Source organism: Vidua chalybeata, chromosome 1, assembly GCF_026979565.1.
Source record: "Vidua chalybeata isolate OUT-0048 chromosome 1, bVidCha1 merged haplotype, whole genome shotgun sequence".
Taxonomy (NCBI): Eukaryota; Metazoa; Chordata; class Aves; order Passeriformes; family Viduidae; genus Vidua; species Vidua chalybeata.
This window is the reverse complement of record NC_071530.1, coordinates 44,392,490-44,411,397: the sequence shown is the minus strand read 5'-3', so window position 1 is coordinate 44,411,397 and position 18,908 is coordinate 44,392,490. Positions and strand designations below refer to the sequence as shown.

The window sequence follows — 18,908 nt, the reverse complement described above, 5'->3', positions numbered from 1 at the left end:
GCTACAGTCTTTGTACCTACAGAATGCCATTGGTTTCCTCAGGTCGAGAATGTGCTCAGCTAAGCTTGCAAGCCTACTAGATGAGGATCAGGTTTATTTCCCAGGGTGCTTAAACTGGCTACCAGCTTCTCCTCTATCTACGTCAATCCTGTCCAGTTTCAAATTCCTATATGAAGGGTCAGTAGCCAGATTAGAGACCTCCAAGAAGCAGCACAGCTCAGTACCAGACAGGGCTGCCAGTTTCAGAGCAGGATCAAAGATCTGCAAAGCAAACCAGCTCCTTTGCCCTGCACTCCCCTGAGGCAGAGTAAAGTTGAGACCAATTCTGAATTCGTGTAATAAATATAACAGCTAATAGCAGAGTTAATTTCAGATGAAATGCAACACAATTTACACTGTACTAGAGCTGCCCTTTGGCTACAGCGAGGGAAGCTCCTCGCTCCTTGGACAAGTTCAACCCTCTTCTGTTTCTTGACTCAAGCTCAAATGCTCAGGAAAGAAAAGTTCCAAGCCTGCACGGGAGAGAGCTGGCAGTACACACAGATTAACCAGAAACAGGTAAGAATTAGACATACAGCATGAATGTGACATTTTTTAAGAGCTTTGCAGTGAGATCAGCTGAGAGAGATGAGGTCAAAACAGTGCTGCTGCAACAGCAATCAGAAACATTTCATGGAGATAAGAGCAATTGCATTAACAAGCCAGAGGCATGAAGGTTGCATTTGTCTTGTGAAATACTTTATTCCACTAACTACAAAACTTTCCCAGAATACTTCTACTATAAAAGGCTCTATCAGAAGTCTGGTTTAAAATCAGTTGCAGAAAAACAAAGAGCACACTCAACTCAGATTAAGCTTATTTCCCCAAAACAAAGAAACCTTTCTGAACTCCCTCTGACCCATGCCACTGTCATCTATGGTCCCTCAAGTACTATCAAATTGATTACAAGGGATTTTATAGAACTTAAATAACCCTCAAAGATCCTGCATTTATCCTGCCAGGGATGCATGACTCACATTTCAAAAAAGGCCACTCTAACATACTTAGCAGCTAAATATATTGGAACCAATTATCACTGCACAATTTCAGTTCTGGTGAGTTCACCAAACCAAAAGATTTTCTGATACATTGTAAAGGTCCATTCTTCCAGCTGAATGAGCAATTTATAGTTGACATCAACCTAATTATGTGAAAGCAAGCAATAAGAGTCTGTATACTGCTTACAATAATAAACATTTTTTAAAACACAGCCATGTTTTAATGTTTACATTCAAAAGAGCCAAGTTTGTTTTTCTCAGGTCAGGAATAGATCATTTAAAACTGCAACACATTTCAAGTTCTTACTGAACAAGATGAGGCACATACAAATGAGAAACTGACATTGTAATTTTTTAGTCTCCCCAAGTGTTTCTGAAAGACAACAGAAGAACTCCTAAAAAGCAAAGTTCTTTTTGCCTAGGAACAGAATTTTTTTTTCTCCACAGAGTAGGAAATACTATCCTTTGGACGTAAAAAGAAAAATTAGGAACTCTTGCCTTCTTTAACCAGAGGTCTTTGAAAAATTATTTACTGTAGGGTGGATTGTATTTTTAACACCTGGGCTGACAATACTGAGGTGATTTATCTTCTCTCTTACACACAGTTCAGTGAAACACCATTTACACAAAAGCAGTTGGTTCTCTGTCGCAAGGTTCTTCCATGTAGGCACTTTCACAGATTTTTTCTAGGACTGCATCCATGCTGGTGCAGTCAGGAACACAACAAATCTGTTTGACTCCAGAAACAATTTGGTCCTGTTTGTACTGCCTGGGAGCTAATAAGCCCTGCAGGGATTTATCAAGGAACATGCCCATTTCAGCCCTGAGACCACAGTTGTGCTTACTATGACCCAGTCCTGCTGCACTGATCTCTCTTTACTGCCCAAAACAGGTATTCACTCCTTCAGCAAAAGGCACAAACAAAACTTGCTGATGGGCTTAACAACTACAAGGCACACCTCCCAGTCAATGCAACCATCTGTACGGGATATAGGGAGATGCACTGATCTGTAGGGAAAATTTTTGAAGGAGAAAAGAGAATGTGGCAGTTAATGCAACAAAGACCGCTCTTATGCAAGTGTTCTCAACCTCCTACCAGTCAGCAGAGATACATGAGAGACAAGCAGGCTCTCCCACCTCTTCATTATCAGGAATCATTTACCTTAATTGTCTACAGTCTTCCACTCTCCAAATTTCAGAGTTAATGAAACGATACCAGACCAGCTGGAAAGAAGTACAGGAAGATGCAAGTGAGTGAACAGAGCTTTCATTTGTCCCTGGAAGAGTGTCTTGACCCAGAAGATTAGTCCCTCTCCTCTTTCTGTCAAGATGGAAATCTGACCTATGGCAAGGCTTCAAGAACATTAAAGTGAATGCCTGTCCTGTTTCAAAGCAGTGACAGTATTTTAGCCACTATCAACTGAGTTGGGAACCATTTCTTTTATATAAGCAGATAAACTTCTTCAATCATTTGCTGGTGAAGATACAGGCTTCAGCCATCTAAAATTCTCTTCAGATGAGAAATAAAGTTTTTACAGTATTATCCCCTAGATAGCTAACTACTCCTATAGATACATCTAACAAGAATAACAACTACAAGCTACACAGAATGTTGAAAAACTGCCTCAGTGCCAGATATCAATACAATGCCTACACTCCATTGCTGTCTTCAGTAAATAAATAATTAAAAAATCTGTAATTCATTAGCAAAAAGGTACAGTAGACTGAAGGCACGAACACTGCCTTTGCCCAAAGCATGAAACAGGGGAAAATGCAGTTGACTCACCTGGAAGAGTCTTACCAAATCCTTGTGATGAGTTCAGAAATGTAAAAAAAAAAATAAATCAATTTGAAGTATTTATACTATAATTTGCAATGATACATGGATTTTGTATCTTGCACAAGACAAACATTAGTAGGCAAAGACCTTAAAAGCCTACTTCACTGTTAACCATTTCAATAACCAATTCACTTTTAGCTACAAAAGTTGATGACAGATTATCTGCCAATGCTAGTAGAAACCAGCTGAGGTAGGGTAAATATTAATATAATCTACAATATGCGTGTTTGCAATCAACTAGAATTGTCTTTCATGTGACAGTTCAGTTCTTCGTAATTAACACTGAAGTGAAAATTGTAAATGGATAGTCAAAAGACACAATCCCAGTTCTCTAACTATTGAAGATTTAGGTCTGTAATGAAAGTTAAAGCCTTTCATATGATAGGCTCATTTTAGCTAACAGGCACAGAAATGGTACTTCATTTGCCTCTAACCCAAGGAAACTAAAAATATTAATTAGGGCAACTCTAAGTAACCAGTCTTAAACAAAAGGCTCAATATGTCTAAAATTTTAACTCCTGAAGTGCTACTATCTCAGTGCTACTGGATTTGTGAGATGCTGGTTCCAGAAATATTGAGTTGAAACACAACTCTCTTACTCTTTTTTTATACTGCAGACTCTCTCCCAGTGAGTATTCATACTTGTTTGATGAAAATCAGTATATAACTTCTTATTCCTCAGAAGCCCTGAAGACATAACATTGCTAAATTGAAAACACAGATTGCTTTATTACTTCTTGTGCAATATTCTACAAAAAATCTAATTACTCACAGTCATGCAACCCTACTGGTGATGAAAAGGTTGCACAAGCAATACTTCCATCTCACCGATGCTTCAGGGATTTTAAAAGGACAGCAATGAATCAAATTTAAAGAACTCAGATCAACTTTTGCAGCAGCTGTCAAGTTTGCAGTCAGTATCAAGGGGATAGAGAATGCATTTGATAAAAGAATACCAAGAAACAGTGAATATGGAAGTTAAAATAAGAATTTTTACATTCAAGTTTTTTGAAGTAGATGCACATTAAAGGTTTTCATTAAGTCAAACACGAGCACACCTTGCTGCACCTGGCTAAACTGCAGTCAGCCAAACTCTGTGAAGCCTTCCTCTTTTCCCCAAGGTAGGACAGTTTTGTGACTCCATTCTGGCATCACACAGAAGAGCTTCCAGACCACATCCCAAATCCTCTGTGTACACACACACAGACACTCACTTCAGTGAGATGAGTGCAATTTTTTTTCCCCTAGCACACACTTCATGAACCAAGGACGAGGCAGGATACAGCACTGATAGACTTTTCCTCACCACAGGTATTTATGGAGAATGTTTGTTTTTTCAAGATGTGCAGTATATAAAAAGATACAGTGTTTGTTATTTCTGCCACCCAATTTCTGACTGCTTCATGAAACTTAATATCCATTACCATCTACAGTAAGCTGTTTTGGTCTCAAGTTCTGTTACATTAGGCAACTACAAAATGCAGAGACTTAAATATATACATATCTTGGAGTTGTAGTGCCTCATGGTTTGGTTTTTATTATTCAGAAAAAAAAAGACTAGGTCTTAGCTTTATATCCTCCTTGCTAATTGCTGTTATCTAAAACTAAAGTATTGGAGTGAAGAAAGAAATCCATAGTACTGAAGAGGAGTTTTATCCATGCAAAGCCAACTCAGCTGAACTCATAAACCACAATAGAAGCAGCCAAATGAAGAGGAAATAAGCAGAGAAAGGGAAGATCAGATTTCACCAGATAACAGTGACTTCAAAGATATTATTTCTTCTTCTGTCTCCTTCCTAATATCCCTTGTCTTAGATAACCCAAATCACCATTACAAAGTGTAAAATGTTGAAGCAAACTAATCAAAGGAAAATGCACCATATTAAACAAGTTAAATGTGGAGACATCAAATACATGACTGAAATGCTCTGCAAATTTCTGAGTGCTATTCTGCAGCAAACATCAGTATTTGAGGATTTTCCCACTGAATGAAAAAAGCATCACAGCAGTTTTTAAAATTCTTACCTGTTCATATACACTACAATTATGTACTGCTGATTTACTCATTGCATTAATTGTAATTAATGCTAATGTCAATAATTGATGCTAAAGCAGCAATGCTTGCAATACCAAGATAACATATGTATTTAAGATCATAATTTCTGCTCAAAGTGATGACATCACCTTCTCATCTTCAACATTATCCTCTGCTGTAATTCAAAGTAGATGTATGGCTAGGACTGTTTGCTTAAAAGAACATTTTAATGTAGAGTCCTCTACAGGACTTTCATGTTGTCAGGAATTTCCTGTTCAATAGCATACAAAACCACTTAACTGCTGAATCTCAGCAGTCTCATTTGTTATTCCTAGCAGGAGTCATTACTGATATGCATCTGAAACCCACCTTACTCAACTCAACTACTGTAAATATGAGACTGGTGAAAATTTTGAAAAATAGTCTGTGTTATCAATAAAAAGTGCCAAAGCTATCAACTTAGTCAGAGAAATGTAGGTCAAAGCAGAGTACTCCTGAAAAGTGCACAAAGTTAATTTCTGTGACAGTTACTGTCCTTCCTTTTATGAAACTGAGTCCTAAGTTGATTAATGGAATGCTGCGTATTTTTATATTAGCTGAGGGCAGAAATTACTTGCATTAGAGTGCCTGGAACTGCTTCATCGATTGATTAAAGAAATTAAGTTGGAAAGAACTGTCGATCAGAAAAACACGTTTTGGTGATCATAGACACTACTAAGGCCTAGAATAATATTTTGTTTGACTAGAAAGAAAAATTATCCTCACTTATGTTATTAATACTTGTGTTCTGTACTCATTTTTATTCAGAATACAAAAATTTAATACCAGCCTGGAACTGAACTAAAATTTGGCAAATGTAAAGAATTTAAAGGCTATTCCTCCTGAGACCCATTACAAAACACTGAAAACTCCTTCAAGCAGGTACTTATGGAGAGTGGATGTAATCTATGTCAGGAAAACCCTCATTTACAGTTTGCTGACAGAAGTGCCATACAAAAGACTCTGTGCTTAAGACAACTGCAAACACATGAATGTTAATTTAGTCTCTGTCCAGCCTTTCTGAAACTGAGCTACTTCCTAAGTTCTAAGCTAGTTTTTCAAATTGCAAGTTTGCATCTCTGGAGAGCTGCCAAGTCTAGCCTGTGTTAATGGCAAACATGAACGTACACGTTTGACTTGTTAGAAACCTCTCATTTCAGAGGCTGTCTTCCTCTAATTTCTCACCTGCTCTGGCAGTCTGAAGGCACACTTTGCTAGTGTGGTTGTACTGATTAGAATTCTACTATGTACTATACTACTATAAAATAGTATATTCTATTATATACTATACTACTATATAATAGTATATTCTATTATATACTAGTATAGTATATAATAGTATATTACATATATTAGTATATTATTATACTAGTATAATACTAGTATATTAGTATATATACAATTATTATATATATTAGTATATATACTATTATTATATATATACACTAGTATAATATATACTATATATAGTATATTCTATGATATACTATACTAGTAGAACACTACGAAATAGTCAATATTATTAGTATTTTATAAGAATAATAGAACATTAAAGCTCACGGGGGAAAAAAAAGAAAAGTCCAGGTGGCAGAAGGGCTCAGGCTCATGCTACTGTATACTTTGCCTGCTGAGACACAGAAAATTCACCAGTCCTGGACTAATATCTAAACTGTTTAAGAGCTCCTTTTTGAATCTGTAGAAACTCAATTTTACAATTTCACCACTTACCATAGAACAAATCTGTCGGTTCACAGATCACACTAGCTAACTAGATTTCATGCTAGCACTGATGAATTGTTCTCAAGAACCACGATGCATAACATATGAAAGCAAAATAAAAACAAATTCACAGTAATTTTAATGAATTTACAACAAAGTTACATTTTATCTAGATAACCAATTAGTTATACATGAAACACAAATTTAAATTCTCCTTTTATGCACTACATTTGGCTACCTGTAATAATATAACACTGAAAAAACAACAGGCAATATCTATGAGGCATACAGAAACTTTAAACAATATTTCATGGTGTGGAGAAGGTTTCTTTAGTAGTGACATTATTTACAGTCCCCTATCTAACAAGACATATTCCATACCTCCCATACAAGTATGTGACTACTTTCATATTAGTCCACAATCCAATAAAATGAAGTTTTCAAAAGACAGTCACAGGTGACATCTTGCTATCAACTGAAAGAACATCAGTTGAAAAGACAGGTTCATTCTTTTGTGAGACCAACGTAGTGGAAGGATTACCACAGGATTATCTCCAGGATAACTGACAGCCTACATGCAGCTCCAAGAAAGCCTTTAAAATCCATCATACATTCAACATTCCTGCTAGAAGAACACGTTTATTTTTATTCTTAAATAGGAAAGCAAAGGAGATAAAAAACTCACAAAATCAAAACAGAAGCAAGTAACACTTCCTGCAGATTCAAGAACTATAAAAACCACAGACCCACAGTGGCAGCACTAATGAGCTTCCCCCCTCTAATGACAGATCTTCTACCAAAATACAATGGTCCCCTCCCTCCTAGTGCTATGCTGAGAAAAACCATGAAGTCCATCATGCACTGATGAAAACTGAAGAGGGATAAAGCAGAGAGATGCCACCAGCACAAAGTCAGCCACCCTCACTGACAAATGCTACACAGTAGCCAAGAGAGATTAATTAAAGATTATTTTGTTAAATCTTAATCAAGGTGTTTCTTTACCACAGAAAAAAAAAGAATATGAAATCCCTTCCACCTCCATCAGGCATCTCTTTTAATTGCTTCTTGATTTAGACTTCTTTTGATTGAGATGCAAACACGGACTTCTGTGCTTCATTCAATTTCCAATGTGCTTCACAAAACCAAGATAAATTTAGAACATCCTTTCAAGCTGAAAGTGCTGCAGAAACACCACATCATTTGCAATCTATATCTTTCAATATTTACTAGCCAAATTGTAACCCAAACTGTACCAAGAACCACATGTAATTTGCCATAAACCAGCATTAGGGTTGCGTCTTCCTAATGCACTGAAGAACAGCATTAATGAGGACTTACTATGATGCTCTAAGATACTAATTCTGTTGTAAACCAACTTTATAGAGATATTTTTTATTTTCCTTTCTGGAGTTAGGATAGCAGAATGTATAAAATATGTACCATAGAAGAAAAAGCTTTAAAAAGTATGTTTGAGGTCAACTGCTTTCAAGAGAACCTTAAGTCATAACTAGAAGGAGAATCAAATTATTACATCAATAAAGGAAACTACGCATAAGCAAATATACAGAGCAGTTATAATTCATTCCAATAAAAAACAACTCTGGTGGGCAGTTCAAAGACTTGCTCTTGCCTCAGGCACAGAGCCAAATATATACCAACTGTAAATAAAGGCAACAGTACATTAACAACTTATCCCAAGTTAAATTACAGCAAAAAGTATGACTGCAGTAACTGCCCATATGTTAGTTCCTTCCCTTAGGCAAACATGAAGCTCCTTATTGTACCCCTCAAGGGTAAATTATAATTCTCTTGCATTTATCATAGGGTAGGATTATATACTTAGGCAACACCCATTGCAGCAAAACTTTGTGGTATATTGAGTAATACCCTCAGCTGAGATACACCTGACAATTTTTATATGTCTAAAATATTATAAATGCAAAACTTGACTTATTAATTTCTACTACTACTATTCTTTTCTTTATTATTTTCAAAGAAGTAAAAAAAGCAAATCCATTTTATTTCAAATATGAACCAACAAGTGGCAGAATGTGTTACATTTAAAAAGTATCTCCAAAGATATTTCCGACACTATACTTTGGAAGTGTTGACAAAGTGTTTTGACATCTGTGGTATTCTCCCACACATGCATATCCCTCTTTCCTTTAGCTGAAAATGTTCACCAATTTAATTTAGAAAACTTCATGCTGAAAATGTTGGCATTTTGGAAACAGAGATCACTGATCTTTAACATATACCTTAACTCAGTCACCTCCATTCCTCACAGAAGTTGACTGGTAGTCCTTGGAACTCCCCATAAACACAGAACATGATTATAAACACTAAAAATTGAACTCCCCTTAACCAACACATGGTGACATTTCTGGAAAGCAAGCAGATTCTAGTTTGCAATAGTTCATTTTGGAATGAGGTATAATAGTGAAGAACCTGGCACAAGTGATTTATAAAGTAGTTCTCTTTCCATGGACCTCCTAAGACAGATTCTTAGGACGGATTTCTAAGAACCATATTCCCTTTAACACAACTTATTCCTCTGGCACAGCTTTGAGTAGGAAGCTGCAAAAGACAAAAGTACTCGAGAACCTGCAGGATGGGTGTTAGGTGAATACAAGCTCACTAAAGCAATTTATTAATGTTCACCTCTGCTGATTCAATAGACTGAGGTGGATCTCGTGACATTCAGCACAGTGAACAAAACACCCAATTTGCTCTTATACAGCAGCCTTACCTCCCCAAAGTGCTCCTTTCACACACAGAACATTTATTTTTCATGTGGATTCCTAGATACTTTCAGTTCTTCATAGGCTTCAGAAAGGACATATTAGGAACTACTCGAAATGCACCTTTTTGTAACAAAAAACATGGAGAGCTTCATAGTCTGTTGCTCAGCTGCAAGGGCAACTCAACTTCACAGCAGCCCTTTTTCACTCTGTCACCTTCCTGTGCTGTTTCTTACAGCTGTTCGTGGTTTTACTCAAAACTAGGGGCACAAAAAAATGACCAGAGAAATTTCATTGTCTATGAAGAACACAGAGCATGGAAATGCTTGAAGTAAGCAAAGCAAAGACTATCCTTTGATTCACCAACAATACTTGAAATAAAAACATCAGCAAACCTAAGTAAATATTAATTTCCTTTAACGTCCTGTCTCTGAAATATTATAATACTGCTTAAGAATGGTTACTACATTGAAGGCAGAACCAAAAGTCTTTTCCTTTCACAGACATTAGTGTTTCTTAAAAGTATTGTTTTACAATTCTATAATGCATATTTCTGAAAAAGGGATTACAAATCAAATTTGACATCTAAATGAAAAGTCATAGTTCAGACTGATAATAAGCTAACCTCATAATGATGAGCAGTATTACTTATTTTCCTAAGAACCAGAGGTGAGTATAATGAAGATGGGAAGGCCTGCAGCTTCAGTCAGATCCATCCAGATTAGTGCAGACAAAGGCAGGCCTATGGCATGTTGCAAAAGAAACTCACAGTAAAACCTATCCCTTCTGCCGTAAATAAACCCCAAAACCAAAACCCAACCCATATTTTAAATACAACACTTCAAACTGTAACACTTGGCACTACTTACAAGTTACTGAACATTATATGGAAATGCACTCAGAATATCCCTGTTCTCTAAAATCTAATATGAAGAATAAATCCTGAATAAAATACATTATGCAGCCATTATTCTCATGTTTATTTACATGTTCTGCCATAACTTGAAAGTACTACCAATTGTACTGCTATAATTACATACAAAGAGATCAACCAACACTTAAGATAGACTAAACTGTAAAAACAGGAGTTCATATGCAAGAGAACATCCCTTGCCCGCACTGCAGGGCCACGCAGGTGAGAGAAGATTACTACTACAAGTCACGTTTAACAGCTCAGACTTTTCATACATGAGACATCTGAGATTAAATATTGATTTTACATTATAGCTGTTCATTATCACTAGGAACACTCGCTCCTTTTAACTAAATTGTAGCCAATAATTTGATTAGTCATAACCCACAATGAAGACCAAATTACACAAAAAAAGTCCTCCAGTAAGTTTTATAACATCTCTGCAACATCAGGCTGCTTTCTTTAAATACCTAGCCACAGTTTATGCAAGCTTGGCACATTGAATGTGGGATGTACTTCAGCTACATCTCCTATGGCCTGTCCAGTATTAAAAATGTGAGCTGGAGACATTTCTTTCTATACAAGTTTCTCCAATAGTCTCTAAAATTATGCTTTTTTTTTTGCACCTTTTTAGAAGCATAAAGAAACATGAGAGATGATGCTTGGTTCACCAGAATTTCCTCTCAGCTGGAACTGCATTTGTAAATACATTTTGAAAAAGCCAAAACTCACATCTGGCATTGCCTATATTCAAACACTTGGCAGAAAGAACTTTTTGAGAATTTCCATCTGTGCTTCTCCTGTAGCATCTACATGCCATTCAGATAGCAAGAAACTTCATGGTGGGTTCCCATGATAGTCACAAGCAAGATGCACAGAACTGGTTTTAGAGGCAGCTAAGCATAAGCTGCTCTTTGGAAGTACCCTGGCATTTTTTCCTCCATTAGGCAGAAAAAAAAAAATTGGGCCCAAATCTGTAACTTGAAACAGATTCTTTGTTCAGTTCTTTGCTTCAAAGGCCAGATTCTTCCCAGCGCCCGGGTTTCTCTCTCGTAAAGCATAAACTAGATCCTACTGTCTTGTCAGCTGCAATCACTTTGTCCAATTATGGGTGAAGCCAGGATCAACATCAAAGTCAGCAGAACCTACACACACACAAACTTTGCACCCTGTATTGTCAAAGCAGGGAGTTCTGGGCAAACCACAGAAAGGACTCAAAATGCTGCTGCACTGCACAAGGTAAGACCTTGCATCACTGCTGAGACACCGCTTTCCTTGTCTAACCTCAAACATGGCATTATTCCATAGCAAGCAGCACATTTGAATCAATATTTCCTGAAATTAGCAGCAACTAACAGTTTCTAAATGCATTTTAAAGTGCAACCTTACTGACTGCAGCAAAAGCCATTATTAGCTATGACTTTCATGCAGAATTCATGCAAGTAGCCATTTTTTGATAAATTACTTATCCTGACCTGAGAATGCTGCTAAGGGATAGCTGGTAAAACATTAAACACAGCTGTTGAGAGAGGGCAACACAGTAACAGTGTAAAGCATCTAGTACACAGATGCAGTTACTGACAGCTCTTAATTCTGACAGACTGTGTGAGCTAGAAAACAGGTTTGCATCTTGGAACATTATGTAACAAAACTGGTGATAAGCTTAAAAAAAAAAAAAAAGTTGTCTTGCTCTTAATCTTGTTAATAAACCCTTACTTCCAGGAAAGAGCTGTAGTGCCCTACATATGTTTTAATCTTGTTTTATAAGTCAAAGCCCTAGCAAAATAATATATTTATTCAGCTGCTATGATTCTGATGAATCATTCCTTGCATCCAAAAATAATTTTAGGCATATGAGTGCTAAATTTAAGACAGCTCAGCAGAACCTTGCACTGGAGAAGCGTGCAGCTGTTTTAACATAGGAATCACAAACAGCAACTTTCTCGGAGGAGCAAACTGCTCTAAGATCTTTTATCACAGGGAGAGAACATACCTGTCAGGACAACCCAGGAAGCACAACATCGACTACCTGCTCAAATAAAAAAATTTTAAAAGTCAGCATAATGGGCTTCCCCCACACTGTTCATCAGAGTGAAGAGCAGGAAAGGCTGACCTTTTGAAATCACTTCAAGCAATTAAGGTATTGATCAACAAGTTCATCTGCTGGAACCCTGAAGCTTGACACAATGAGACCAATCTCCTGTTTCCTCACTAGGAAAACAGCTATAAAATGGTGTCGCTTGGAGCAAAGGAGAAGAGGGGAAGACAGGAGGGTTTTTTTGTTTGGCTTTTGTTTGGTTTAAGGTATTTGGTACAAGCCTGCCACAGGAGGGAGGAACAAGGACTGATATGTAGAATCAACAGATAGCTACTTAAATGTCTCTCCTGGCATTTTGCCAGTTTGATATAATTCACACAGACAATATTTTGATTAACAAGCTTTGGAAGGAGTTCAATATTTTATCCACTACAAGACCCATGACACATACTGTAAAAACACTGAAGTCTACTGTAGTTTGACAAGAAAATGTCAGACTGGTTTCTGGGTTTTGTCAAGTATGAGAATTTGTTTCTTCAGAAGCCTCTTCACAGGCCTACTCATGCTACAATAGGATATGCTGCAAAAGGAGCAAGAAGAATAAAGTAGGTAAAAGCAATTTAAACAATTTCATAATCTTCTACACAAGTCTCAGTCCTAATCCCTTACTCATTCTTTGGCTAAAAAGGTAGCCAAAGAGTAGAGAGGGCCACCCTGTGACACAGACATCTCATTTTTTTCTGCAAATAAAACACTTCTGGAAAACTGATCCCAAATCACTGCATTTGTCTTTACTACAACTGAAAATGTGACTGTATAAATAAAGGTAGCAAAGTTGATATTCAACAACCCAGCTATGAAAGACACAACATCAAGCATGATGGCGATGTTTCTACCTGTGGGCAGGTCAGTTCTCAACACTTCCCTTGTGTTGTTTCCAGCAAACCCTACATAAGTATATTAAGTTGCTAAAGTGCTATGATCCCATACTCAGGTAGCACCAGAAGGTCAGTAGTTTTTCTTTGTAAATATGTTTTCTCAGGTGATTAACAGCAGTGGTTTAAACAGAAGAGAACCACCCTGCCTGCAAAGAAGCATCCCTGCCCATTGTGCAAGTTTTACCACTAAAATACAGCATGCGAATGGCTGATCCAGCATTCACTATGGTGATGGAAACTCTTCTTAGCCAATGATTATAGAAGGGCAGCTTAAGTCACTCCAACCATGGCCTCCTAAGGTAAAGTAGCTGCTGACAGGTAAAGCATCTGCTCTGTAAACAGAGCAAACTGTGCTCTGTTTACAGCTAATCAGCACTGAGCCCGTTCTATGCCTGAACCCTTCTGACCTTCTAATTTGCCTCCCTTTGCACCCACTCGCAATGTGAGAATCAGAACAGCCATTTTTTAACCTGTCCACATGGCTAAAACATAACAGATCAGGAACATCTACCACAATAAGGTGATCCATCAATTCTTTTCTGTGAAATTATAATTTCACTTGTTTAAAACACCTTGACTTCTCAGCATTCCTAACCTAAAACAAATGGATAGTCATGTTTATAAATACAGTAGGAACTGTAAAAACAAAACCAAACGGGGACTTGATTTTGCCCACAGTGGATGAGTATAAACAGTGGCATATTTATCCATCTTGAAAACTGAATAAGCAGGCAACAAATAAAAGACAACAAGCACTTTTACATATCCGTTTATGTATAAGGCCTACCTCACACACAAGCATTTGGGCTTGGAAGCTCTTATTAGCTCTCCTCTTCATTTCTTAAAAAAAAAAAAATATTAAAAACAAGAGGACACAGTCCCTCCCAAACTGCAGATATGGCAAAGATATTATGCACAGCAAAATATTAGATGTTTAACCCTTGACACAGTTAAGTCTTCTCCACTGCTGACATTCTGCAGCTGCATGCAGCCTGAAATTCAACATTAATAAATCTGTACATGAGGAAACAAGCCATTAGGATGTCCAGTCAACTTCCTCAAACAGCCATCTATGATTCTTAGCATCCCACGAGCCTAGAGACAGCCTGCAGAGCTTCAGTGGCAGACGGGATGTACACAAGGTTGTCCTGAGCATACATGCCAAAAAACTCAAACCAATCACCTTCCTAGTTATGCCAGATTTGCCTTGTTTGTCTACTTCAACTATTCACAGTAAACTCAGCCCATTCATTTGCAAGTCTGTGTTATAATTTTAGCCACGATGGCTCTGGGTGACTACGCTAACATAGGGGTAAATGAAAACATAACACTACTGCCAAAGACCACAATGAACATATAATCAAAACAGAAAGATAATGAGAGAACAAGTGACAAAGAACAGTAAATATTATTAATCTCATATCAGGTTGAAAGCCATAGGAAAAAAAAAAAAGAAATTAAAACAACACAAAGCAGTAAGATATAACAAACTAACCACTCTACTCACTAAACATGTACACATGTTTATCTTATTGTTATCTTACCAGCTGTAGCAAACTAATTTTTTTTTCACAAAATGTACAAGACCAAACTGTCTGATAACAGTGGGAGATAAAGTTGTGAGAAAGACTTAAATTAGAGAACCACTGCAAAAAATCCTCACTGCAGAGAAATTCAAAATAGCTTTGCAGCAGAAAATGCAGATCACCAGTATGGCTTTTCTCCATACGTTATGTCATTTTGTTTACAGAATATGAAAAAATAAATGAACATGTAAAACCAGCAATACTATAAAAAACACTGGAATGTTAGATCTAAAACATTTGTCATTTTACCACCTTAAAAACATTTATTAGACCTAAGAAAAGATCCAATTTTTGTAGTATGCTAGTTAACTGTTCAGCTGCCATTAGAAAAGCAAAATTCAAGTTATCAACCACTCAGAGTTTTTTAGCTTTCATTACTCTCCTGATAGAGTGGAAATCTATCATATATTCCTTTAAGTATTCCTTGATCTTTAGAAATAATTGTTACTAACGAGAATAATACACTTAACTCTTGGTGGGGAAAAGCACCCAAAAATAACACTATCCATGATATGAAGAATTATACAGAAACCTTATTTTAAGAAAGTATCACATGAAAACCTTCAGCAGTTCCATTTAAAGTCTAAGGCTGCTACCACAAATTAATTACAGGAATAAAAAAAAAAAAAAAAAAGCACTGCAAAACCATACCTTTAGATATGGTTTCGTTTTGAATTTGTTAAAAGAAGTCTAGAAGTCTAATATATAATATAGGTATATATGTGCCAGCTTTTTTATCTTAAAATTATTGCAAAGCCTTAAAGAGTTTCACTTCTAAAGTGAAACTACAAGGTAAACTTTGCCAGTTGATAACATTCTAAATACAAACACAATAGAGCCAAGAACATCAAAGCAAATCTAATCTCTTTTCTTACAGGTTAAAAAATCTAATCTATAGCAAAATCATGAAGTTTTCTTATATATTTTCAATCACATAGTAAGACAAAAAGATGTGCTGCAAACGAAGCAACCAAAATCAACCAGAGTAGCCTGATTTAAAAAAAGAAAAATAGAAAAGGTCATAGTTTTTAAGTCAGAAGTAAGCTTTGAACTTCACTTGCAATTTTAGTGTCATTAAAATTACTTAAATTCATATTTTAAATAACAGCTGAATTTCAGAACTTCTGCTTTGTCACTACAGCTCATTATACAGCAGCACTTTAACATACTTTAATACTTGCAAAAGGCGTAACTTTGCAAGAAGACAAACGTCATATATACTTGAAATATACCTACCTTCCCAGTGTTTTAGCTATCTTCTCACACCAGTTTTCTACTTGTGAAATTAAATGTCATGAAAATTAGTTGTCATGAAAAATTTCAGTAGCAAAATGACAAAACACAAGCACCAGCAGGAATTTTCTATATCTAGGCTTTCCAGTCAATTTTGTGTGTGCATGTCTTTCATACTTGCCCCTCCTCCTCCCACTATAAATCTATTGTATAGACAGGCAAGATGCCCCAGCACTTCCCAGATGTGGTATGCTTGCTCCAGTACGATACAACCAGTCATGGTACAAAAAGCCAGAGAGAGCTCACATACTCACCCTCCATAAGCTATTTCTAGAATCTCTTGGCTATGTTGTGAAAAATTACCAAAGTAATCAGAACAACCTATGGTACAACAAACAGTCAAAAAAAAAAAAAAATTTCTGTGGGCCATCCTCATGCAGTTTTTTCTCCCTGCAGCAAACTTGCACTACCAGCCCAAGCAAGAACTTGCACAGCATGCTAAAATTGAAGTAGGCCTATGCTGCAAGACACATTTCTTGCTCCTAATGTTCCAGGTGAGACAGTTTCAATTGCACATGGTATATATGCCTAGTTTTCTGCTCTGTATTCTTCGGCTTGATACTAAATGAAAAAGAAACAGATGATGCCTGAGATACAAGCAGAAATAAGAGAATGTGCATTTGCCAACCACAGATAGAGACTTCAGAGCACTCCAGATAATAAATAATGATGTGTTCAAAGAAGGTAATAAAATATCAGGCATAATAATTCAAGGAAATATTGTTGAAACTACAAATAAATATATTGCATCTACCAATCCAAGTCTCTATCTGTAGTCCCCTTGTCACATACCAAATTTCCTCAGCTACCTTGCCAACAAGTTCCATCTGTTTTCTTCTGGATTATTTCTGCTTGCCATCATTTTGTACACAGACTACTGATAGCAAAGTTATCTCAATACAATGGATAACACATCCCATTGACTGTTTCACAGGGGAAAGAGATGGGTTGAACTTCTTCACTTTCAGATGTTTGCATGCAGACAAAGTTTCTGAATAAAAAAATGAAACTGACTACAGCAGGCAAAAAGTTCTCTTAACATAAACTTCTGCTTTTGCTACATCAAACACTACTTAGCCTCTACCCAGGAGATATACGCAGCTGATTCAGAGACCAATTCTGTGGTTTAATCTAGGATAGACTAAATGCAAAAATTAATTACTACTCAGTAATTGAATTCATGTGAAGGAGTTTGAATATTTCTTGCCTCGTGACAGGAATGATTATTAATGCATAGAACACCACAAAAATGCTGTGTTCTCTGGTTTCCTCCAAAGCTAGTTTGTAATAATCAAAATAGACCAATATTTTTAATCCTATTTTTATCCTTACCTCAGCCTTTCCTCTTCTTTCTTACGAAGGCTGAAATCTCGCTGAACCACCTGGAGCACATGCTCTGCTTCTTCATCAGTCAAGCCAGAAAGGTCCAGTTTTCTCCCCATTATACACTGGGTCCTGGATATGAATAACTATAAGGAATATCTGAAATCAGAAAAATAAAATAGAAAAATAATTTGAAAGCCCTCACAGTTTTCACAAGTGCATGGAGATCACAGGCACAAAAAGAAAGTTGCTGCCATAAACGCCAGAAAAGAAACATTTGAATCTTTTTAGCTGGAAAACACCTTTTACACTGAGTCCAACCATTAACCCAGCAATTCCCAGTGCACCATTAAACCATGTGCCTAAGTGCCACACCTGCACACCCTTTAAATACCTTCAGGAATGGCAACTCAACCACTTCCCTGGACAACCTGTTCAAATATTTTACTAACCTTTTAGTGGTGGAATTGCTTCTAAAATCCAATCTAAACTTCCTTCATACAACTTGAAGGATTCATTTAAAAATTATTTTGCAGGTTCCATGCACTGAAAGCAATCACCCCCCATTCAAATATAATTGAAAAATATAAATTCTTTGGGATAATAAGAGATGCTGAGGACAGACCTCAGTGTTGCTCTCAAAAAGGAACATGTTTAACTAAGTTGGGTCAAATCAGGTTTAGACATTTCTTAAGATTTTATAAAACTGCTTGCAGTGTAATCCCTGCCATTGTGTATGAACAGAGAACATACTCTGCTGTAACACTCAAAAATGTTTTATACTGCCAACTAAGAATTTGGGAATTATTTTAAAGCACCATTTTAAAAAGTAAGCATATAAATTTTAAATGGATCTCCCAGAGTGACTGAAAAAATTTAGATGTCACTATCTATATTCAGATGTCACCACTATAAGGCTGGAGGAGAAAAAGTAATAGTTAATGTTATGTGTGAATTGAAGGTACTACAAAGTTTGAACTAGAGCTTGGTCCATTAAGTTTCACTAATGAAATTTGTTCTAATTTATTTTCTCATGACTTTTACTCATTTAATTGAATTCTAGTAAATTCAGCTCTCAGTATTAACTTGTGTCATTTGGTTTACGCAATTATTTGGGCAATCATAGAGGTCTCCATCTCCACTTTGTGTTACAGTTTCAGAAGCATAAGACAGTCTTTGCATTTCTGCTATGAGCCCCCAGCAATGTATATAATAACCATGAACATGCTACAGTTCCTACACTGTATACAAGAGATAACTTTTACTGCCTCTTCATCCATGGTGAGTGGCAAATGGATGAGGCTATATAAAGCATCTAAGCTGGTTCTGGCTCAAAAAAAAACCCACCTTAAGGAAAACTGCTAAGGCATACAATTAAGTGCTCCAAGTACTACTGCAAGTAGAAG

At 36.6% G+C, this 18,908-nt stretch overlaps 1 protein-coding gene across 5 annotated transcripts in view; it reads right to left on the bottom strand.

The window, feature by feature from the left end:
* Positions 1-17,621, bottom strand: part of MYRIP (myosin VIIA and Rab interacting protein) — a 195,057-nt gene extending 177,436 nt beyond the window's left edge. For all 5 annotated transcript variants that reach the window (XM_053963083.1, XM_053963094.1, XM_053963102.1 and 2 more), the window contains exon 1: positions 17,512-17,621. In XM_053963083.1, coding sequence (XP_053819058.1) covers positions 17,512-17,621 — 110 coding nt within the window. The remainder of the gene's footprint in view (positions 1-17,511) is intronic.
* Positions 17,622-18,908: the final 1,287 nt, after the last annotated feature.